The sequence below is a fragment of the Spermophilus citellus genome (assembly GCF_964194105.1).
Source record: "Spermophilus citellus genome assembly, chromosome: 2".
Lineage (NCBI taxonomy): Eukaryota > Metazoa > Chordata > Mammalia > Rodentia > Sciuridae > Spermophilus > Spermophilus citellus.
Genome location: NC_138183.1, coordinates 205,740,318 through 205,764,765, shown reverse-complemented (window position 1 = coordinate 205,764,765; position 24,448 = coordinate 205,740,318). Strand labels below are relative to the sequence as shown.

Genomic DNA, 24,448 nt, shown 5'->3' with positions numbered 1-24,448 from the left:
TACCATTGCTGCCGCATCCCAGCTGCGTGTCCGCACCAACCTCCTAGCAGCCGCACCACTCAGCTCACGCAGCTCAGTGGCGGCCTCCCGGCTCGCGCAAACAGATCCAGCCTCCATCGCATCTTGGTCCTGTCGGGGTGGGTGAGGGGCGGCGGCGGGAGTGGGGATGGCCAAGTTTGGTCTCACCCGGGTGGGTGTGGGGCGGGGCGTGCGACTGGTCTAGACCCCAGGGGAGGAAGCTGACCTGTGCTCCCTGCCCACCCCAGAGGGAGACTGGGAGAGAACTGGGCCGGGAGTAGGGGTCCCGTCGTTTGAACTGCGCTCTGATCTAGTCCAGGAGAGGCCAGGGCTCGAAATTGGGACCCAGCTGGGGTGAGCCGAGCCGAGACGGGGGGGGGGGGGGCGCAGCTATTACCGTAGGAGACCCAGGTTCTTTCTCTCGGAAGAGGGAGCTAGCACCCGGGCGGCGAGTAGAGCTCTACGCCAGGTGCTAGAACCTGGGGTGAGGTGGGGATCGGGGCGCGAGGTGGCGACAGCACAGGGCGAGAGTGGGTGGGGGTGCCACTGTCCCAGAGGAGCTGCGTCTGAAAGGAGGCTAGGTTTCGTCCTATCTGGGGGCGGGGGCGGGAAGAGGGGCTCCCCGGGCGGGTACGGCCGCGGGGCGGGGCTGGCGAGGGGGTGGTCCGCGTGCTCCTCTGACCGCGTTCCGCGACACACAGGCGGCAGCGGCGGCTGGCTCAGAGCAGAGATGCAGCGGCTCGGGGGCACCCTGCTATGTCTGCTGCTTGCAGTGGCGGTCCCTACGGCCCCCGCACCCACTCCGACGGCGACTTCGGCCCCAATTGAGCCGGGCCCGGCTCTCAGCTACCCGCAGGAGGAGGCCACCCTCAACGAGATGTTCCGTGAGGTTGAGGAACTGATGGAGGACACGCAGCACAAACTGCGCAGCGCGGTGGAAGAGGTGGGTGCTCCCTGAGGGCGATGGACTGAGAACTCTTGAAGCTGCGGGGAGTGGGCTTAGAGGAGGCAGGGCTCCAAACGCGGCCGGTGCGCTGATCAGGGACCTGGCGATAGGCGAAGAGGCTCGAAAGGGCCTGTAACAGACACCGAGCTGCATAGCGTGATCGTTACCTCCTCCCTGCTCTCTTGCTCTACCTTCCTGCCAGAACGTCTCGATCTGAGCCTGTCCTAGGAGTCTCCGCTAGACCCTACCTGGAGTAGCTGGGATCACCACCTGACTGCAGGCTGCCTCCACCATGCCGCAGTTGTCTTAAAGTATGCAGTACGCCTTCCCCTTCTGGAGGCGATGCTTGCAGGGCCCCTGGTGTTTTTCAGCGCTGTGGTTTTGTAGCGAGGCTCAGGCAGTTTCAGGCAGCTCCAAGTTCTAGCTTGTCTGTTGGGCTTTGAGCTTGTGTCATCTTCCCAAGATACAGGTAGGATGGGTGTGTGGGGACCAAAACACAAAGGGCCCTGAGCTTTGCTGGCAGTCTGTCTGGCCTGTCTTGCTTTCTTTAATGTATTGTGGGGAAGAAAAGGTGGAAATTCCCAGTCCCAGCTTTAAAAATTATCAGAAGGTGATGGATAAGAATGGCAACCTCATCTCCACCAAAGAGGGCTTTGAAGTCAGTCCTGGGCTCAGGTCCTCCTCTACCATTCACTGGTAGGGTGACATTGGGCAGATCATTTAATAAACTGAACCTCAGTTGTCTGTGAGAATTAGATGTCATGATGTTAATGTGGGCATCTTGGCAAATAATAGACATGTACTCTATAGCCATTATCACATACTAAATACCCTAGCAGAACTTTGCTTCTTGGCTTCTTCCTTTCCTAACCTTCCATGTACAAACACAGGTGAATGGAATCTTGTTCTGTTCTCTATGGTGGGCCCCAAGCATGGAAAAGGCTGCCTGGACCCTCCTTCTTGATCCAGGTGTGGGGAGCTGTCCCTGGTGCCTGGGAAGGTAGGCATGGACACATGGGCCCAGCTCTGGCTGTAACCTATCTTTGGAGAGGAGCCAGCCATCCCAATGAAGGAGTCAGTGAGAGACCAGATGCTCAGGCTGGTGGGTCAGTCTTCCCCACATCCCTGCTATCTCCAGTGTGCCAGCTCCCTTGGGCACAGTCTTAAATGCTGGCTCCTGTGCATCTACTGGACAGACCCAGATCCCAAGACCCAGGGTTTTCTGTGTCTTCAGATTATAAAACAATTATGACATGGAACAATTAAAGAGTGAGAGGAGTCAGGTAGGCCAAAATGACTAATAATTCTACAACTCCAAATTAAACTGAGCTCATGATCCTTCTGGTTTCAGGGTGGGACATCTGCTTTTTTTAAATCAAGGCTTTAAGGACTATCCCTCCTGCACACAGATTTCTGGTAATACTGACTAGGTCATTTCCATGTTTTTATTCAGTGGAAAAATGCCCATAATCATCGAATAAGTTTGCAGCATGGTTCTCTAATATTAACTCCTGATGAGGCCAAGTCCTCTTTGATATCTTCATTGATCCAGAGCAGTGTGGGGTCCAGTGGGACCTTAGTGCTGTGTCTTCTCCATGGGAGTCAACCACATGGGCTTTGCCAGGACTCCATCCTTTCTTCCTCCAGACATGGCTCTGCTTGAGTTGTACAGATTGGCAGGCTAAAATTTTCCACCAAAGGAGACATGACTGTCACATCTACTCCAGTCAGTGGTCATTTCCTGAAGAATGTCTTTGCAGGCTCTGAGGACAGGATGAGAGGTGGCAGGATTATGAAAGTAAGGACCAACCTCTCTGCATCCAGATCCAGCTCTGCTGCTTCTTAGTGGTGGGATCCAGGGTCTGAAATGGAGAAAATGCCCAACCCTAGGCTAAAGGAAGAATTAAAAGAGATTTTAAGTGAAACAAATTATCTGATCATCTAAAACGAGGATAAATAAAATAGATCTAAAACAAGTCTCTTCCTCATGAGGCTTATTGTAAGAATTATGAAAGATTGTCATTTGTCATCAAATAATGGGCATCATTTTGTTGTTTAAATAGTAGTAGCATGAGGAATAGCAAAACACTATCAGTGTCTGATAGATTCTCAGTAGAACCTATCTTAGAAATATATTTTAAAAGGTCTTGGACTGGAGTTGTAGCTCAGTGGTAGAGTGCTTGCCTAGCATGCTCGAGGCCCTGGGTTTTACCCCTAGCACTACAAAAAAAAAAAAAGAAAAAAAGAAAAAGAAAAATATGAAGTATTAAAAATCAATCCTAAAATATTAAAAAATATTTTAAGAATGTATATCTTAATATCTTTAAAATATTTTTTAATATTCAAAAATAAAATTGAATAATTTTCAAATACCTTTTGTTTTGTTTTTCAGTACTAGGGAATAAACCTAGAGCCTCATGCATACTAGGCAAGCCTGTTACTATTCGACTATATCCCCAGCTCAGAAAATAATAAATCTTAAGTGGATTGTGGCTATTGGCTGTTTTTTTGGTTTTGTTTTTTAAAGAAACTACCAGAAAGCCCCTTAAATCCCATGAACACTGGATATTTGTTATTTAGTTGTTCTCCCAGGGAAGAAACAGAAAGGACCTGGATTGGATGCATTAATTGTTTACATAGTTGCATCATGAATCTGCTTTCAAGTAACTTCCTGGCATTTTAAATAGTCCAGCTGCCTCTAGCTGTTGATGATTCTTAAGGGAAAACACAAAGTAGTTCTCCTTGTAGCATCATTATTTGGAGAAACAAGTCTTCTTATGGCTTCCATCTTGGAAGTTCCTATTTTCCTGTCTTACTGTATATATTACTAATATATGTATTTTAAGGATAAAACCACTCCATATCTCCTGCCCGCATGGCCACATCTGTAACTGGTATGTTTTCAAGTGTTCTTATTGCTTCACAGCCCAAGGGAGAGCCCCAATACCAAGCCTGGGTTTTTTTTTTTTTTTGTCCAGTTTTGCCTACTTAACTGACATAGATTCAACTAACTGTAAATGCCAGTTTTTTAGTTGTAGATGGACACAATACCTTTATTTTTATGTGGTGCTGAGGATCGAACCCAGTGTCTCACATGTGCAAGGCATGCGCTCTACCACTGAGCCACAACCCCAGCCCCTGTAAATGCCATTTTTAACAACACTCACATTCCTCCTCTATGAAACAACTATTGCTTCAGGCTTAGGTTTCTCTCGCTAGTGGCAGTAATGGTTGTGGTTGAAATTTCCATTGTAAACTGTATTTTTCGTTCATGGTGCCATTAAATAACTGTTAGCTCAGGCTGTTGAAACAACCACTAGCTGAGAGGGAAGGTTTTATGAAAAGACTGTCAGCTCAGCCCACAGCAAACTCAAGATTTGGGAACTTGTCAATTATTTGCAAGCCAAGCTGTATGATTCAGATTCCAGTGGGAATCTAAAAAACATTAAAATATTCCTTTCTCCTTCTGGGTATATCCTCTCTGGCATCTTAAGGTTCCTTCTCTTTTCAGCTATATCTTTTCCATCACTAAAAATGCCAGAGTCTCTTGCTTAGGAGAGGAAAAAAAGAGTCGTTTCTTGACCGTCTTATCTCCCTCCCTAGCTATCTCTTTTCTCTTTCTTCTGCACTTTTTTAGGCAACTCTTCACACACGTCATATCTACTGCCTGCTCCTCCCATTCCTGGCAGAGGAGTTTCTTCTGAAGCTGCTCACAGGCCAGTGTGACAAAAGCAGCTACATATTACATATTTGCCACGTGAGAGCTACTGTACCAGTACTTAGATTTCATGATCCTTCATAACTACATCTACTCAACAGAATAGGATCATCCTCGTTTTACAGATATAGAAACTGAGGTTTGGAGAGATGTGGTGTCTTGCCCAATGTCACATGGCTACTTTGGAACAGAGGTGAACTTGAATGCACCTTGTCCAGTTCAAGATCTCTGACATTACTGCTGCCTAACAATGCTGGAGACAACTACTTGCTTAGTCCTGTAGCCATCTCTCCGTGGCTTGGTCCTTCTAGACTTATTTGGATTCTTTACAAGCCCTTCTGCAGATAGAGCTCCCTTCTTCTAGACCTGATTCTAGCCAGTGCCTTGACTCCACTTTCTTCCTTTCCTGGTTTTTGTATTTTTTCCCCAACTAGTCTGGAACTTGCTGAAGCTCCCCATTGCCTGAAGCACAAGTTCTTAGGTGGGGGCAGCTGAAGAGGAAGGGACTCCTCCGAATCATCTTAGAAACTCATTGATATCTGGGTCCCATCTCCAGAAATTACAATTTTTCAGGTCTGGGAAGGGACCCAGTTATGCATGTTTGTTTGCTTGTTTGTATTTTGATCTAAACTTTTCCACATTTTTAATTGGTGTATTTTAGTTGTACAGGTATGCCTGTTTTTAAAAGTTTGGGGAATGGCTCCAATGTACCCATTTGGTTTAGAGCCACGCCAGCATCCTGTGCCTTAATGCTGCTCCGTGGATCTGCTTGTGGACCCCTCTTTACTTCATCAGCCACCACTTTCTCCTGTGCCCACCGTGCTGTCCAGCCGCCTCAGCTTAGTCTGTGCTGTCTGCAGCACTTTCACACCTCTCCTGTCCAAATCCTGCTCACTCTTTGAAACCAGTCCAATCACGCCTACTCCTCCTGGAAGCCTTGCTTCTCCTTTCTCTGGACCCCTGACTTGCTTGCAGAACCACACAAGAGGGAGGGCACATAATCTGGAGTCAAACAGAACTGAGTTCTAATTCAAGATTTGCCACTTCCTAAGGATGGATGATTTCTCTGAACCTCATTTTTTCTCCCTGCATCATGGGGGTAAACAACACCACCCTCACAGGGTCCCTGTGAATGTTGGCCTGTTCAGGGTATCTGGTGCCATGGCTCAGACATGGCTAATACCCCCCATACATGGAGGTGGTTATTATGACAATTGTTATGATGGAGCCAGCAATCGAGTGTCAGCTGTCTCTGCATCATCTGAGTGTTTTTGCAGGCACCCCAGGTTCTGCTCTGATTAGTTGAACTTTGGTTCCCAGCAGACCTCTTTTCGTGTCTAGTCCAGCTTTGCAAATCTGGTTAGGGGAGGTAGGAAAAGAGGGGTTCCTCCAGTACTTAAGGAAAAAGAGTACAGATTTTTTTAATAGGAAAATATTTTTTGAGGATTAGCTTTAAGGAATAAAAATAGCCCAGAGTCATGGAGAGCAGTATTGGAAGGTTGCCCCCGTCCACCAGAAAGTCTCATTGTGACTGTCATTTGAAATTCCTAGAGAGAGTGTCTGATTGGTCCTTGATATGTGGCCTGCCTTTAGGCCCAGTCATCTGTGAATGGGTCACCTTGTCAACTGACCACTTGTCAGGCAGGGCTGGGGCAGGGTGATAAATCTGGAAGGGGAAGTTGAGTACAGGCATGTGTTAACTGTTTTACCTGATAGAGATGTCATGGAGGCTCAGGAGACTGGAGGATTTGATGACATGACCTTGGAAATGTGATACCAGAGGACAACTAAATGTTCAGGAAGAGCCAGAGGGAGTCGTGGATCCTGGGGAATTAGTCAGCTCTCCCCCTGCAAGGGTATCCTATGTGGATAGTCAAGAGATGTGGGCCTGCCTGCAGGAGTTTCAGTACTATATTATTTTGGGTCTCCACCACCACCATCACCACCACCAGCACTAGCAGACTCAACAAGGATTAGGAGCAAATAGCTTATTTGGGGGTGATCCCAGAAAACCACTAGCAAGAAGTGGGAAAGTGAGTTGGAAAAAGAGAATGGCAATAAAGGATATGCCTAAGCAGATTACTGCTATGGGCATTTAGGGTCCAATCCCACGGAGTGACTTCAGAGAGAGACCTGATTCTACGTACCTTAGAATTGTCTTGCATAGGGAGAAGCTGGGGTATTTACCCCATAGCTTGTCCCTATTGCCAGGGTGTTAATTCCATAGCACTTGGGCCTGTGCAAACCGAGCACACTTCTGTGACCAAAGAATGCCCTCGAGGAGAGAGAGAGTTGACTGTAAGCATGTCTAGGAACTGAACACAGGCAACTCCAGGTTAGGCCACCAGGATATGAGCAAGGCACGAATGGTATGATACAGGGGCCAAGACTGCTTAATGAAAGCATGCTCAAGTTCCAGCTCCACCCTTCCCTGGGAGTTTGGGGAATTTACCTAACCATCCCGGGTGTCAGTTTTTCCATTTGTAAAATGGGGCATTAATTTCCATCACCTAGGCTAATAGTGAGATTTGCGGGCTGTAGTACACGTAAGGAATTTGGTTCAGTGTCTTATCCTAATGGGTAACTCAGTGGCCTGTCATTGTCATCATCCCTTGTGATCGCAGAAGAGGCAAAAAGGTGGTTCTTTTTTTCTAATGATCTCCCATTTGTAACTAGAGAGAACAATTGTGCTCACTGAATTCATTGGTTCAATAGATGGAAGCAGAAGAGGCTGCTGCTAAGACATCATCAGAAGTGAACCTAGCGAGCCTACCTGCCAGCTATCACAATGAGACCAACACAGACACCAAGGTGGGAAACAACACCATCCACGTGCACCGAGAAATTCACAAGGTAAGGGTGGGCGTGGCCAGCACTGCTTCCTTCCTGTGGGCACCCAGTCCTGCTGGAGAACTACAGTCCTATTTACATATTTGAGACACAGCCAAGGATGCAAATGGGAATAGTAAAATGCAGATTAAAAACCAGAGGGAGTGTGAGTACTATTTAAAAGAAAGAGATAGGTATCAGGGACCTAAATTAATTTTGCATTTAAGCAATAGATTTCACACTAGGCTTCCTGCCAGTTTAGAAGAAGGGTTTTTATCTCTTAAGTTTTTATGTATGTCTCAGGAGGAGTAGAAATAGAGACCTGTTACGGTGAACAGATCCTCACTGTTTCCCTAGGAGGGGCTCAGATGTGATATCCCACCTTCAGAAGGGGAACCCTCTGCTGCCATGAGTTTAAACATTGATTCATTTACTGGTTATCCATTCAAACTTCTGCAGCGGATTTTTTTTCTACCTAAACACCTGTCTAGTCTCTTGTTCTGATATCTTGCATGAGGAGCAAGCAAGTTCATTTCCCATCTGACCTGATGAAGAAAGCTTTGCAGATCTAGAGGAATGTAGAATTCACCTGCTCACAGAGCCAGAGGTCTCTAGGTTGATATGATAGAACTTAGCAAACTACTGTCTGTGTTCTCCTAAAGAGGCTGCCTTGCAGATATTCAGGGTCATTGTTGGAGGCTGTAGAGTTGACATTCTGTTGTGAATATCAAAGGGCTTGACCTCCAATCTTATCTCAACTCCTACAGTTAAGGTCATAATGGCTCCCACGAAAGAGAATTGCATTTGTTCAAGTGTCCAGGTAATTACCTGGTTGAAACAATGGGGTTTCTGTCCCAGAGAGCATATGGAGTTGATGTTATTGCCTCATCTATAAAATGGCTTTTGTGGGACTCTTCTCCTACTGCCTAGAGATGGGCCCAGCTAGATGGATCAGTTGTGGAGCATGATCCTCATGCAAATGAACAAGCCCCCCAGTGGAACAGAATCCCTAGGTATTGCTCATGGAAGACTGGGTATTGTTTATTAAAGTGATTATTTCATTCTTGTCAAAACCAATGTTAAGTCATTCTTCTGACAGTAGCCAACAGGTTCAGCTGTATCTTAAAATTGTTTCTTGTAGATCTCCAAATACCTGCACATTGAGTCCTCACAGTAACTAGTGTGATTTTAAAAAATCAATTAACGTTATCCTCACAGCATTTATAAAACAAGGATATCAACAATTACAGTATATAGTATTATGAGGGAGGGTCAGATGATCTAAAGTATATAAAAGTTTACTATAAACTGTAAAGTGACCTGCAAAAGCAAGTTGTTCTTTTTATTATTGTTGCTATGCTACAATGAAGTTGTGTTACCAGCACAGTGTAGTGGTAGTCCTCCAGTGGGGTCTGTGGAGCACCGTCCTGTGCAGTACTTCATGAAAGAGGAGCTGAATAGGGGTGACATATATTTGGAAAGCATTGTATATCCCTCAAATGAAAAAAAATGCATGTTGGTATAATCAGGTTCTGAGAAGTCCTACAACCCATTTATAAAGGACTAGAATTTTTTAAAAATATGATATTATTTAATCAATCCTGCAAAAAAAAGGGGGGCATGGATAAAGAAGACATCATCTCATTTCTGTGGACAAGAATTATTTAGGCAGAAATGTAGAAGCGTGGCAAAAAAGACAAGGTCCTTAACTCCTCAGAACTGAAATTTGATCCCTCACTGCAAATTAGGCCAAGGGTTTCCGCTTTGTCCTGGTGGCAGACTTCTGTTATATTAGAGCTGGCAGGGACATTAAAGATGATGTGGAAATGAGAAAACTGTGAATCAGAGAAAAGAAATGACTTGTTCCAGGCCACATACTAGATGGTTGTCAGCAAAGAACAGATCTGCCAGCTGTTAGGCCAACACAGTCCTTAGGGCCCTTGTTGGGGCAGGAAGGGCCTGGGTTCCACTTGGTGCTGGGCTTTGGGGTGCCTGCACTTGGGCACAGAATCAGAGGCAGATGACAGACAGGGGATAAGGAGAAAGTCCTTGTTGGGTTTAAACACTTTCTTGATGAACTGAATACGATTCTCAGTATCAGGAGCATGGCCAGACTTGCTTGCTTCTCATGAAAGACATTTGAGTAGACACCCAGATTTGAAGTTTGTCCAAAAAAAAAGTTGACACTCAGTTTCAAGTGATGAGCACCAAAAATGGTGAACATGCTGCTGTTTGGGGGCACTGCTGAGGGTCTGGCATGCATCACCTCCTTCCTACCTCCTGGTGACCCACCCAGGCTGCTGTGAGCATCTCCAAGCAGACTCTCAGGGCAGGCTGCTGATGGAGCTCAGAAAGCAAGGGGTGAGTAGCCTGGCCACTTTCCCTGACGCTCCTGCTTCAGCAAATTTAATAAACAGACTGGAGGGATTCTCCTGGACTTCCTTCAATTTCATGTTCACTGTACCCTTTCTACTGTAGATAACCAACAACCAAACCGGACAGACGGTCTTTTCAGAGACAGTTATTACATCTGTGGGAGATGAAGAAGGCAAAAGGAGCCACGTAAGTCATCCTTTCCCCTCACCCCAGGGCACATGTGCCTGTGGTCAGCCTGCCCAAAGGGAGTCAACTCCTGGGCACGTCTCCTGCCTCATTTCTACCCAGATTCCCCAATTCCTGCTTTCCTGGTCAGACTGTGTAGTCTGGTAATAGGCTAAGTCTCCATGCAGTTGGTGTCAGAAACACCAGAGAAGCTAAACCCAGTGTCATTTGAATCTCAGTATTGAAAGGGGAACAAACAGGTACCAGGTATATTGATTGGGGACCCTGGTGACAGACCTGGTGCATCTAACAGTAAAATGCCCAGAGCCTTTGAGATGGCTCAGGCCTGGTATAATCCCAGCTCTGGCCAGGCAGTTTGGGAGCAAAAGTGCATTAAGTGAAACCCAATGGCCTTCAGGGATAAATGTTGATCCCCCGGTGTGTTGCCTTTTACTTAGTCCAAAGGTGGAATGGATTTTGTAGAAACTCATAGTTCTAAAGTTGAAAGGGGGAAGCTTTCACAAACCGGGGCCTAGGTCAGGGGATGAGCCACTGGTTTAACCTCCAGGCCAGTGGAAACTCAACTGTACTTTGTCTTCTCAAAAATGTCAGGCTGTGATTTGGACATGGTCAACAGCAACACTGTGCCTCCTATATGGGAGTTGCTGGGACCATGCTACTCTGTGCCCAGATGCCCTATGCACCTCTGGCTTTCCAAGGGCATGGGGGGTTTTGCCCACCTCTCTTGGCCTTATTATTGAAAGAGAGCTAGTAAACTGGTAATAGTTCAGAAGGTGGGGTTGTCTTGGTTGGTAGTTGGAATTTTGTTTTTGTTTGGTTTTGGGCATGGTGTTCAAATATCAGAGCTGACCTGTAGGCTGGGGGTCTGGTTAGCTGTATGAGGATGGTGACCTGCCATTCAAGGCAGTGTGGTGGGCAGTGGCTGGAACTATGCAGTGACCTGGCAATGGAGGTTGGAAGCATGAATTTATCATGTATAAGCTGGGGCACCTCAGTGACGTCACCTTCAAGTGAGGTACAATTGCATCATCTCTTAGCCCTGAAAGTACAGAGGCCTATGAAACAAAGATGGGTTTAACCAAGCTGGCAGGAAGAGAGGCCAGCTTTCGAAGAAGGGAAGAGAGAGAAGGAAGCAGAAGAAAAGCCAGGCAGCTGGCCTTCGGCTGTGATCAGGGCTCCTGCAAGGGAAGCTGCAGAGTACTCCTGATCTGAGTCTGGGGCTGGGCTTGACGAGGAGATAGAGAGCCTGCGCAGGGGAGTGGAAAGGGCTGGGCAAACCGAATTCACAGGAATGTGCGTTAGAAAAAAAGCCTTGGTTCTCAAGTTTTTAAAAAGTTCATACATATTACATGATGGTTCAGTTTTGCTCCAGGAAGTTTCCTAGAGCCCTGGGCAGCAGCCTGCCCATGAGCCCAGCTGCACCTGCCAGAGGCCCAGGTGTTTGTGGGGATGCAATAGGTATATCCCATACCCCCACTCCAGCCCCTGAGTATCAGGTTTTGAGCCCTGTTTTGGGGAAATTGAGATTCTGGTAGTAGTGGGTAGGTAAGAGACAAGATCTCAAAGATGTCAAGAGCATGCTTGGGACAAGGGACAACTGTCTCCACTATTGTTCTGTGAACCATGACTCTGTGTGAGTTTCCCAGATGCATGTGACCTGGGGTGCCCATGTGAGGCCCTGCTTCGGGCTTCAGCTGGGAGCCAGAATCTGCACACCTGCCCACTCAGTCCCATGTTCATCTGGTGATGGGGGACCCACACATGGCATCCTTGTGTGGTGCACAGTCCGAACCCCTCTGTACCACAGTCTGGGAATGCTGGATGGTGATGAATGGTGAATTCAAGAAACCCAGAAGGCACAGACTCCTTGAGTTTTTTCTTGATTTCTGCTCAAGCCCTAGGGCTGTGAGTTCAGGGAGTTTCTCTACCAGAATAAATGCCAATTTGATGGTGCAGGAGGGAGACCTGAGAATCTGATGCTTCACCAGCCCGCATTTGGCAAGTCCCACAGGGCTGTAGAGAACAGACTGGAGACTTTTCAAGCCATTCATGAAGGGGTTAGCATGTGACAGAGATGGCGTGGGAATCTTCCTGCACAGCCTGGCTCATTGTGAGAGAGGCCTGTCCGGCTCCCAGTGTCCGGGGCATGCTCCCATTCACCCACCTTTCCATTTCTGGGGTCACTGCCATCCTAACACCATTGAGCTGAGGCTCGAGTGCTGTCTTTATGGAGACGTGGAGCTTCTTTTACTGAGCAGGAAGCTGTGAAGACCAGTCTGCCTTCAAAGAATTGCAGAGGGTCATGCACTGTCACTGCTGTCCTGTTCCTCATATTTGCAGGTTAATGATTTTTACAGTTGGTTCCGAATTACCCTTCACACTACAGAAACTGTCTCTTAAAGGGGAAAGTGAAGTTTGCCATTCCAAAGCACAAAAATCAAATGCAGTTCAAACCTTAAAATATTATAAGCAGGGGCTCAGTTTTTAGGATTTAAAATTCTCAGATGAATTTGATTAAAAATAACCACCTAGCACCCCATATTTTCCCTGCTTTAAACGCCGGTCTGTGTATTAATAATGTAAGGTAACCTGAGGAGGCTCATGGAAAGTTACAGACGGTAACACTATATGCCTGTCTAGAAATTTCACACGGTCTGTGCAAGGTGCTGGTCTGTTTTTACATTTAAATGGGAGGGGGAAAGGCCACCCCAGCTTGTTATTTCACCTGGGTGCATCTGCAATGGTGATGTGGTCTGACGTCCTTTTGGGGGGGGGCTTTTGTGCTGAGCTTTCAGCTGGGTCCCTTTCACGGGCCATTGGAGAGGCTGACCAGTGTTGTGCTACTGTTGTTCAGGGTATTAGGAGGAAAGTGGAGTGTTAGAAGCTAGAGAGTGGACAAGCCTTTATGCATGAATAGGAAGCTTTTATTTACAAAGGAGCCCAGCCCAATTAAGCCAAGAAATCATTTAGAAAGGATGCGCCCTCTAATTAAAATGCAGTTCACAGTGACATTTTGCATTTGTTGCCCTTCTGGGTTCTCCTTCTAAGGTGCTGTAACAGACTGGGTTATTCTTCCACTCGAACATCCCTAGTTTGAAGCTCCATCCTGGTTTGCTCAGGTACAACCAACTCCAAGATACTGGTCATTGCCTCTGAGGCACACAGAGGGGGACAGATTTCATTACCAAAAACATCCAAGCTGTATAAATTTGAATGACCCAGCAACTTCCCTGTTCCAGAGAGTGACCAGCACTGATGCCGCCTTTTGACTGGAGACGGACTGTGAACAGTGCCTTGGAATTCTCTGCAAGTGTGAAGCCAGCACCTTCCCTGTTAGGAGAATCCTTGGCTTGCTATTCCTGTTGGCACCTGGGGGAAGTGGGATGTGAAACTGGGAGAACTTTTGGAAGGTTTTGTGTCTGTTTGCTTCCCGTGGGGCAGTAAGCATCCCGTCCCCTGGGGGCACAGAGAGACCAAGCCCAACCAAGAACCTCTTTCCCCCTCAGGCCCTAGGTTCTTCCCTCACCCCAACTTGTTCATTAGTCACAGACGGAAGGCAGGCGGGTGCTGGCTTTCTTTCTTCCCTATGCCCTATTTCTGACCTTGCAGTCTATCAAGTTAATGAATGTCAGGGGGACTATGATGTCCAGTCACCGGAGGACGTGTTAACAGAATTGCAACAGGGGTGGGGACAGACCCTCTAGGGAGACTGAGTCAGTTCCCAGAGAGGCTGCTTCCTGGGGAGTCCTGCTGGACTCAGGAGAGCTGGGTAGTCCCAGGACATGCAGCTCTTCTCTTCCTGTCAGTCTTGAGGTGGGATGGAGAAGTCTGAAGAAGGAGTGAGCAGACCCGGCTTGGCCCTGTGAGCTGTGTCCTCAGCACCTCCATTTATTCATCAGTCAAATGGACTCATCAGCTCCCTTTCATAAGACCCAGCGTGGATCCAAATGTGTGTGACAAGATATACAAAAGCTCTTTGTGTGAGCCTCATTATTATCAAAAAGTAATTAAAACTGGGCTCTAATTGGCTTCTTCCCTGGTTCCCACCAACCTCCTGCTACAGAACGGAATTAGGCTGGACATTGAGGCCGTGTGTGAGCTTCCATTTACCTCTTTCCTCTGCTGCATTAGTCTTGGGCTCATTTCATTCTGCAGCACCCAGCCTCACCCTCTGAGAAGGTGCTTTGCAGGAGCTACATGCTCCTGGCCACAGGGTCTACTCATCCTGCCACTGTTCCTCTGTGCCCAAGATGTGCACAGGGAGCGGCTGGGAGGGATCCGGAAGGAAGGAAGGAAGCCCCGTGTGAAGGACAAGAAGAGGTTCTGTTGGTCCTGAGCTGACAGGTTCTAGGTTGAGGTCCTGGCTTGGCAGGGTACATGCCGGTTTCTGTAGGAGAAAACAGACCTGTCTTTCTAAGGGTGGTGGTGAGTCTCATGTGAATGTCCAGTTTCCATGTCCTAGAATCACACAAAGAATGTGGATAGGTCACAGGCGAGTGAGGCGCTGAAGCTCCAACCTTTGGTTTTTGTATCCTGATGAAAGAAAAATATAAAGGCAGACATGTAAAACCAAACAAGAGAATTTTATTATAAGTGAAAGTAAGGCTCGAGTAAAGAACCCTCTTAAGAGAGAGTGGGTCATCTCTGAGCAGAGAATGACAAAGGAAATGTAATGTGACTTCCAAATTTATTACTGTTTGATGTTTGCCAGGAGAACTGAGGTTCACCTTTTGCAGTCTTCACCAGTCAGATGTTTAACTCACGTTGGGTTGAGTTAAATAATCCCCAGTTAAAGTTTTTGACCTTAGGTTGTCCTCTCCAGAACTGTCATGGTGGCCATGCATACTATTCTGGGGGCTTCACCTACAAATCAATCCTGTGTTAGTATGGGTGCCAGGATCAATTACTGGGCGGACTTCATCTTAGTGCACCTGTGTTATTAATGATATTTCCTTCCTAAAACTCATTAAGAAACCTATGGCCATAAATCTTAATTTTACCGTGACCCCAATAGATCCTGTTAGGAGTTAGCCCCATCTATCTTTCTTTCTTGACCTATTTTTTAATCATTTCCCTTTGTTTCGACGTGTTTATTCTCAGGGTTAATATACCTGTTGTTCTACAAGTTACTTGATTGTTCATTAGAGGCAGTTCAAAGAAACCCCATGACCCTGCTTTATTATTGATTAGCTTTCCATTGATCATTACTAACTATAACCTAATAGGTACACTTTACACTTAGGGTTCTAGATTCATATTTTGAGTTGACTTAGTGATTGCTAGTCAAAAGGCCCTTGTGCTCTAATTGAAAAGAAAAAAAATTATTGGGGAAAATTGAAGGATGAGGTATCATTCTGAGAAATGGATCAATAATCCCCAGTTAAAGTTAATGTAAGTGAGCAATTTTTGTGGGGTAGGGTATTTCTTTTGAGTTATAATTTGGGATATTAAGTTGTATACTCCTCAACTTAAATTATCTTTCAGAAAGAAATTCATTAAATATAAATGATTCCACATACAAAATCTAAACACTATAGAGTAAAAAAATAAGTTTCATATAAATTGGTATAAAAGGATATCTTTAACAAAAATGTTAAGTAAAAAAGAACAGTATACAGGTACAAAATATACACATGAGGTTTAAAAATATTTCATTTTTAGAAGAAAGTATGCATAAAAAAACTTGCTAAAATATATAATAAATCATGACTAGTAGGAACTTAAATTTGCTTAGACTTTTCCTTTATGGATTTTTGTATTTTAAAGATATTTTTAAAAGATCTTGTAAAGTATTTGCAAGTTTGGTCTAAACACACACACACACTTCCGATTTTACAAGTATTTTCATTGTATAAATTCTAGGGATTGTATTGCTGCATGTCAAAGGGTGAGCCTATCTTAAATTTTGAGAGACTGTCCCAGATTTTCCACCAGAAGATTTTTCTGCTCTAGGTTTTTACCCTTTGCAACAATTTTGGAGGCTTATTTCCCCAGCCTCTCCCGCAGTGGAACTGTAATGGTGATCACCTGTGAATCCAGGAGCAAAGGAGATCCTCTTTGTGCTCATTTTTTTTTTTTTTTATTGTGAGGCAGGTCCAGGGGGGCAGCTGTTTGGAAGTTGCATGTTGTACCCAATTCAGAGGTATCTTCAAGCTGACCTTATTTTTTTTTATCCTCATGACAATACCATATGAAAGAACTTGTGTTAACCCCATTTGACATGCTCTAAGGCACAGAGCAGGGAGAAAAGTCAGTTCTGCACTCCAGACTGAAGACCAAATACCACCTACCCCAATATGGGGCAGATCAGGGATATGGGAGATACCAGCAGGAAGTAGCCAAGTGCCCAGGATCTTTGGGAGCTGAGTCACACAGGGGAGTAAGTGACAGTGACTTGCCTGGCGACTGCCTCCACCCCTGTAAATACAAATAAGGCAGGCGCTTCCTCCTTCCACCTTCCCCTATCTCCACAGACTCCCCCAAACAGATATTTAGATGCCTCTGGCAGGAGCAGCCCTTCAGTGATGTACTTAAGGACCAGGCATAAGCAGATCCAATTCAAAGGGCATCCTTGTTGCTTATCAGTTGTATGGTTTTAGCTAAGCTCTTTAACTGCTCTATGCCTTAGTTTCCCTGCATGTCAAATGGAGTTAACACAAGTTCCTTTCATATGGTATTATTATGAGGATAAAATAAAATAATCCAGATTCATACCACTGTACAGTGCCTGGAATGCAAAATGTGAGCCGTTTGTAACCATATTGTTTGATCACCCCCAGTCCATGCCTATCAAAATTCCCAGCATTAACTCACACATTTGCATGTTCTTTTGAGTACATTCTGTTTCTGGGAGGTAAGTATAAAAGATAGTCTCTAACATCAAAAGGTACGTGGCTAGTGGTGGGCCAACAAAACCACAAACAGATCATTACAATATGGGTGTGTAATTTCTAAGGCAGAGGTTGTATAGGGCCTGTGGGAACATGGCACTAGAGCCAGGCCAGGAATTCAGGGAATATTTTGATGGGAGGCCATTCTTCATGGGTTGCTCATGTTTCTGCCCATTCTGTAAGCAGAGGTGCTAACTGCCCTTTCATTTCATACTCTTTCTTCAAGATGTGCTTGCAATCCATTATAAAAAGTTTGGGTTGGCTAAGCTTCACACCTAAGAAGGTGTGATACAAACCTGCTACTTTTGCAGCATCTATTTGGGCCTCTGTGTGCATGTGTGGGACTTGGGGATCTAGGGGAACTGACACAGATGTGAAGTGCATGCTGCTTCAATAAAGTCCTTTGTCTCTGACCCAGGAGGCTCATGTCTTCTGCAGATTCACTTGTCACCTTGCAAATTAATGGAATCTCAGATCCTTTGCACTCTTGACAGGCTTTCTGGAAGAGGCGGCAGTTGAGCTGTCTTTTGAATGGTGTCTAGGAATTCTCAGCAGTTGTGGGAGGAAGGGCATTCCTTGTAGAAGCATTCTTCACTTAAATCAAGGATGCATGCAAAAATCAGAATGCTGATTGAGCCAGAGCTGGAGATATGCCTGGAGAGCAATAGCTGAAGCTGTGGAGGGGTAGGAATTGGATCTCCAAAGGCTTTGAGAGCCAAACCAAGGTGTAAGGAGTACTTGCTGAGTTAGGAATCTGTCCTGCATCTGCAGCGCTTGACTGCACAGTGTCATGAGACACCACGCAAGCCCCAGAGAAAAGAGCCAGGAAGATGTGGTTTGGATGAAGGAGATGTTGCTGGGGACGGGTTTTGCTTAATCCTGCTGAAGCTCGAGGCCTTCGTCTCCTTTGGGCTGCAAAGTCTGTGCCCTGCAAAAGCCTGGCTTCAGGCCTAGAAATCTGGAAACCTTTACTTTGAAACAGGGCACTTTACTTTTGTTTGGTGCCAGTGGACAGGCCACATAAGTGACAGTGATTGGACCTGAAATCTCATTAGGATGATGGTGGCAGCTGCAGAGCCAGCAGATTTCTGTTGCCTGTGACTAGTCTGAGCATGGCAGCTCCTCTGAGCAGGCATGAGGGTGTCCACTATCCGGACCTGAGAATTTTTGCAGACCAGTCTGGACAGCACTCATTAAGGGTCCTTTACATCTTAGCTGTCAGACAGGTGGATCCCTGTCCTTCCTTCCCCTTGGCCTCATTCTAAAACCTCGTGAATTCATTTTGTTTTGTTTTCAAAGTAACAACCAGGGTTGTAATATCCCCCTCCCCCCTCAGTATTCCATTGTTTAGTCACCATGATTCAGAAACTGACCAGATGAACCAGTCGCTCTCCAAATTCACCCATTGCTCGTTTCCAGGGTAAAGCCTGATAACAGTTTACACCAGCTCCTAGTTCTGTGATGTGATCAAGTCCTCAATAATGATTAATGACCATAAAGACCACGATAGTAATAGATAATAGTTAAAGTAAAAGCTGCTCTTCCTGGGGCCCCTGCCTCTGTGCTAACTCTGTACTTATTAAACAACAGTTCCCTGTTCCCTCCCTCCAGCCTCTGACAACCAATATTCTACCTTCTGTCTCTGTGACGCAGGTTCCTCCAGGTACCTCCTACTGGTGGAGTCACACCTTTTTTGTGACTGGCGCATTTCACTTAACAGGGTGTCATCCGGGTTCATCTATGGTGTAGTAGTGGGTCAGAGTCCTGTTCCTTTTTAAGGCTGAATAACAATACTCCATTTTATATATACACCACGCTTTGTCTGTTTATCAGTCAAAAGTCACTTGAGCTGTCCCATCACCGAGGCCACTGCGAACAGTGCTGCCATGGGAGTGCAAATACCTCTTCCCAACGCTGCTTCCAGTTCTTTGGGGTGCCTCCCAGAAGTGGCATTTCGGGATCACGTGTTCAGCCTACTTTGATTTGGTTGAGAAACCACCAGACCGTTTCCCACTTTGGCTGCGTTATCTTAGACCCCTGTACAACGTGGACCTCTCAGTTTTCATGACCGTAGGCTCAAGGGGGCACAGGGCCTAATGTGAGCGGAAGGGTTGTCTAAAACTTCCTGGTCTCTGCTGCCCTTGGATAAAGCAATGCCTCCCCTAGTCCAGTGGCCACCAGCAGCATGGCAGCCTGTCTCAGGGGTGTCCTTAAGGCCTGGCCGAGACCTCAGACCTGAGGTTCTCTGGCCCACGCTCCAGGCCTCTTGTCAGTGTGGTAAAACTCAGGCCTGGGCTTTTGCAGGATCAGGCTGCAACTCAGGAATTCCCTCTGGGATCCGAAGACCTGCTCTTCAGGCCATTTAGGAATTGGAGCCGCCTTCACACCCTCTACTGTGAGACTGCTTTACCACACCCATGGCCTCCTAAAAGAATTCCCAAGGCTTCGGGGCCTCCTGCTTTCCTTCCAGGGATTTGACGCTGCGGTGGGGGGGGGGGGGCTCATCTGGGGCCTCAGGCCCCCACTGAGAGGTTTTGTGGTCCTGTCCTGATGGTGTTTGGATTCCCACCAGCAGGAGGGAGGGATTCCTGGGAGGTGGACTGGAGACAGTGCCAGCAGAGGCCTGGGTCATGCCTTGTTCTCTAGGGCAAGACAAGACACCAGGGCAGTGGAAGGGAACTGGGTCAGGATGGGGTCAGGACAGACTGAATGCTCTCAGGGAATTCAGTCGTGCCCCAAATCTGACAAGCTGAGCTGTTCTCCCAGATCAGGCAGACAATGTCTAACCCAGTCACATCCCCAACAGACTAAAGGGACAATGATGGATGGAGACTGAGTCATCTAAATATTTGCCCAGATCTCATTGCTCTGTCTAGACCTACTGTCCCATTTTTCACCTCCACCTCCTGGAGGAGAGAGAATGAATGAGACGTCTGGGTATGTTTCAGAGGAATACAGCACAGTGGGATTTGAGATTCAAACTGCCACAGGTTACAATCTTCCGTGGACGCTTCCCTCACCTCCCTGAGCACTGGATTCTGCTGTGAGAGGAGGAGAACCATGCTGTGTTTTATTTGTGCTTATTACAGCACTAGGGATGGAACCCAGGGCCTCCTGCATGCTACTCCTAAGCTACGCCCCACGCCAAGAAGGGTATTTTAGAAGGAGGCAATGTCTCCAAAGTATCTGGCAATTAAGAGGTGCTAAATAAGTGTAAGTTCTCCTTTCTGACTTTATTTCCTGTACCCCCTGGGGTAGGAAGTAGTAGTTTACTAATCTGAGTGTAATAAATTATTAAAAATGTTTTTTTTTCTTGCCAAGGTTTTGTTGCTTCGACCATAGTAACTGAGAAAGTTTCTGAAAGGTGACATAGTAGTCAGGGTGACCCAAACAGATGAAGAAGTTCTTGTATGTGAAGACAGGCCTATGCTAAAGATAAATTAGTATTCACTGGGTCAGGCAGTTATAAATGGCAGAATTCAAGGTTCTATTGAGCTTCCCTAGACCTGGAATGGAACCCAGAGGCATACATACCACCATCCCCCCATCTAGGCACCTGTGGTAGACATTACTAATCAACTGCAGAGTTCTTTCCTTATGAGCCCAGGCAAAGCCTCAGCACTTGAGGCAACACAACGCTACAAGCCACTGACAATCAACTGGAAAAAGACTGTACTTGAACATTTCCTACCCTGTGATTACAGATGAGAAAACAGAGATGGGTGGGAGGTATCTCCAAATCATGCAGCAATCAGAGCTAGAGCCTTAGATTTCAATACTCGTGGACCTGGAGTCTCCCGCTGGAGGAAGCAGAGTTCAGGTGCCTCTGTTTTGTCATAGCTCTGAGGATTAGCAGCAGGAAGGTGGGCTGCCTAGTGTGAGGAAGATGGCGAAGAGTGATAGGGAAAAGCTCTTGTCAAGCCTGGGGGCTGAGGGGCATCATAAGTTCCTAACATGGTGAAAAGATAATTTTCTGGAAGATTGTGAGCTCTAGAAAGGCAGGGGCTTCATCCATCCAGTGTGACCTCTGTATCTCTGTTTGGCATGAGACAGGTGCCCAGAAGCTGAATAAATACATTTAATAGTGGAAAGCTGTGTGACCCAGGGGTTAGTTGGAAAATATAAACAGAAGTAAAAATTCTTGAGCTGCAAATACATAAATGAGTTTTATTTGTTTGAAAGAAAGATTGTGCTCTCCCAAATGAAAGTTTCTCTTGCCTGCATCTCCATTCCTGATCACCCACCATGTGTTGGGCCATGTACTAGGTATTTTTTTTGTGTGTGTGTTTTATTCTCTAATTCTTTTAACCCTCCAAAGTTGGAATTATTTTTATTGGTGAATACAATGGAGTTTGGAGAAGTTAAAAATAACAAAAGTCATGGTTAAGTGGTAGCACTAGAGAATGAACCCAGATATAAAATTTGATTATTTCGATAAAAGAATATATTTCTGATGGAAAAAGTCATGGGAGTTTGCCGTCATAATTTTGGTGGTTCTGAAGAGTTTTCGCTAGTCTTCTACTACCTGTTGATGGCTTGTGGCATTTATACCAAGTGCCATTGAACAATACTCATTCCCCATGCTAAAACGGGAAACCAGAGTCACAAAAGGACACCTTGTGGCTGTGCACACAGGGTCTTCCCCCCAGGGATGGTAGAGCCCCTTGGGATCCTGGGAGGGAGCATCAGAGGAGAGTGCTTAGGAGACTGTGGAATCTCTCGCCCCCCCCCCTCATTCTTGCCATGACAGGGCATCAGACTTGCTGCTGCCATGGAGGAACATTCTCAACCATGGCCAAGGGGCACTATGAGTGGGTGGCATGTGCCTGTGTCTGAGGCATTGGCCACTGACATTTTGATGATGTGATGTGGAAAATATAGCCAAAGAGAGAACCACAGGGATTTTCCATCATCTCATAGTTCTGGGCCTCTCAGAAGAGAAAGCTAATCCAAGAGGCAGGGAGGGTAGGTGTTAGGATGGAAGAATATCCAGGCTCAAAAATGGGTGAGGGTCTGCACCCAGGCCAGGGTCCTGGAGGTTAAGGTGTGCAGAGGCCAGCAGATGCTATCCTTCCCAAGCCTGTGAAGCAGTAGGACTTAGGGTCAGCCCTGTGTGCACTTGTCCCAGACTATCAGACTGTGCCTTCTCCATTGCTTTTGGTCCAGTCAATCCCAAGTATGTCTCTGGGGACCTCCTTCCCCAGGGCAAACACACCTATGCATCCTGTGGCAGAAAGGCCAAGTTGAAGGCAAGAGTTCAGGCTCAGTCTGCTCTGGGCAGAGTTCCTCCTGTCCCAACTTTGAGAGCTGATGCCCACTGCCCCTGCTGTGTGCCAGACACTGTGTGACCGTGTCATATATGCTGTTTTCCTTCTAAGCCACCGAAGATGGGTTAAGACAGCCCTACTGTAAAGAATAGGAACACAGTGACTTGCAAGGTCCCACAGTTAGAAAATGACAGAGTGGGATTTGGAAGTAAGCCTGTCTTACCCCAAGGCCTGGACTCCTCCTAGTGCACAACAGTGCCCTACAAAAGGGCCAGATAGGTCGGGAAGGACAACTGTTGGATGCCTGGCACCTGCCCCATAAATGCAGATTATCAGCCTTCATCTTTCTAGCAACAGGACTGCTTAGGGTTTATCACCCCCATTTTACAATGAGGAAACTGTGGCCTAATGGGGTCTGTGGTTGTCTCTAGGGAGAACTCAGGGAGGAAGCAGACCTTGGAAGCTCACTGGAAGGGGAGAAGCCCTAGACCCTTGGAGAGTGGGGACAGCCAGGATGGTATGGCTGGATTCCTTGGTCCTGGCTGCAGTCCATGAGCCCCAGTGGGCAGCTCTGGGACCTCTAGGAAGGACGGTGGCTCCAGCATCTTGGGCAGGAACCCTATGTGGCTTAGACCATCTGCCTGCGGCCTTGCTCTTGCAGCCAAAGCTCCCCATGTTCTCTGCCAGCCCATGAAGCTGAAGCAAAGTATGAAGTAGCCACTTAGGTGCAAATGAGGCCAAAGCACATATTTATCCACCAATGAAATACATCAAGGCTTTTTTCCAGGCCCATTAACATAAATGGCTCAACTTGAAAAGTCTAAAAAGTCTCCTTTTTCATCCAAACCATGGAAGAACCTTATGGGTAGATTTGGGGAAAAGGAAGAATAATGGCTAAAAGCAGGAAAGAAGCCTGAGGGGTTTGGAAGCTCATGAGAGACCCGGGGCCTATGCCAGGCTGCTCCCCTCCCTGTGGCCCTGCCAGCGGGCTGGGGAATTGACTTTTCTTCTATACAGAGGAAAACAACTTTGGTTTTGTCTACTGTTGATTTAAGTTTTTTTCATTTTTAACTATTTTTTAACACTTTACAGTTTTATTTAGAACTTAGTGTATAAGTGAGCACAAAATAAGCACCTATGATATGTAGGCTCTGTGTTCAGAAGGCACTGGTTCTCCGGAGATGAAGTAGATGTTGTTCTGTTTTTGTGAAGTTGGCTATGGAGCGGGCGGGTGGAGCAGATAAGTCAGACATGTTCAAAGTCAAATGATACAGAGGTGTGAGCTTAGTGGCTATTTTGATTGACTTGAAGTGGGAATAAGAAATACAAACACTGAAGGATCTCAATGTGAAAATATGGAAAGAGAGAGGAGACCGAGGAAAGAAAACAGGAGCAGAAATTAGAGATGGGAATAAACACAAAAGAGAGAGAAGTCTGGAGATTTTAAGAGAAGCTTCCTGAAGCAGGGCATGATTAACAGGTAAAAACTTGAGAAGACGTCCACTACTGTGAGACCTGAGAGGCGCCTTGAGGTACACTCAGGTGATCTTTTTTCCCCCACATTTTTTATTGGTGCTTCATAGTTGTGCATATTGTTGGGGCTTATTGTCATATTTGTACAGGCACACAGTATAACCATGTCATTTGGCCAGTATCAGTCTCCACGCTCCCCTCTCCCTCCCTATTTCCCACCCCTTGGTCCCTTTCCTCTACTGATCTCCCTTTGATTTTGGGGGGATCCAGCACCACCTTTGTTTTCTCTTTTTCCTCTCTAACTTGCACATAGGAGAGAAAAAAATAGGACCTTAACCTTCTGAGTTTGACATATTTTGCTTAATGTGATGGTTAATTTAATCCGTCTTCCTACAAATGCCATTAATTTCATTTTCTTTATGGATGAACGAATTTCTGTTGTGTATATATGACACACTTTCTTTTTCCCCTCATCCGTTGATGGGCACCCAGGCTGGTTCCATAGTTTGGCCGTGTGATTGCACTGCTGTAAACTGGGCAGGCAAGTTTCACGGTAGTCATGTGGCTTTAATTTTTCTGTATGAATACGGAGAAGTGGGATAGCTGGGTCATAGAGTGGTTCTATGCCTGGTCTTTTAGGAACCTCCATAATGTTTTCTATAGTGGTTACACTAATTTACAGTCCCACCAAGAGTGTAAAAGTATTCCTTTTTCTCCACATTCTCTCCAGCACTTATTATTATAA

General features: G+C 46.2%; 1 protein-coding gene across 1 annotated transcript in view; it reads left to right on the top strand.

The window, feature by feature from the left end:
• Positions 1 to 727: 727 nt before the first annotated feature.
• DKK3 (dickkopf WNT signaling pathway inhibitor 3) overlaps positions 728 to 24,448 on the top strand; it is a 45,895-nt gene continuing 22,174 nt past the window's right edge. The window contains exons 1-3 of the mRNA XM_081280563.1: positions 728 to 961; positions 7,398 to 7,535; positions 9,990 to 10,073. Of these exons, the coding sequence (XP_081136689.1) occupies positions 749 to 961; positions 7,398 to 7,535; positions 9,990 to 10,073 (435 nt within the window). The 5' untranslated portion in view covers positions 728 to 748. The remainder of the gene's footprint in view (positions 962 to 7,397; positions 7,536 to 9,989; positions 10,074 to 24,448) is intronic.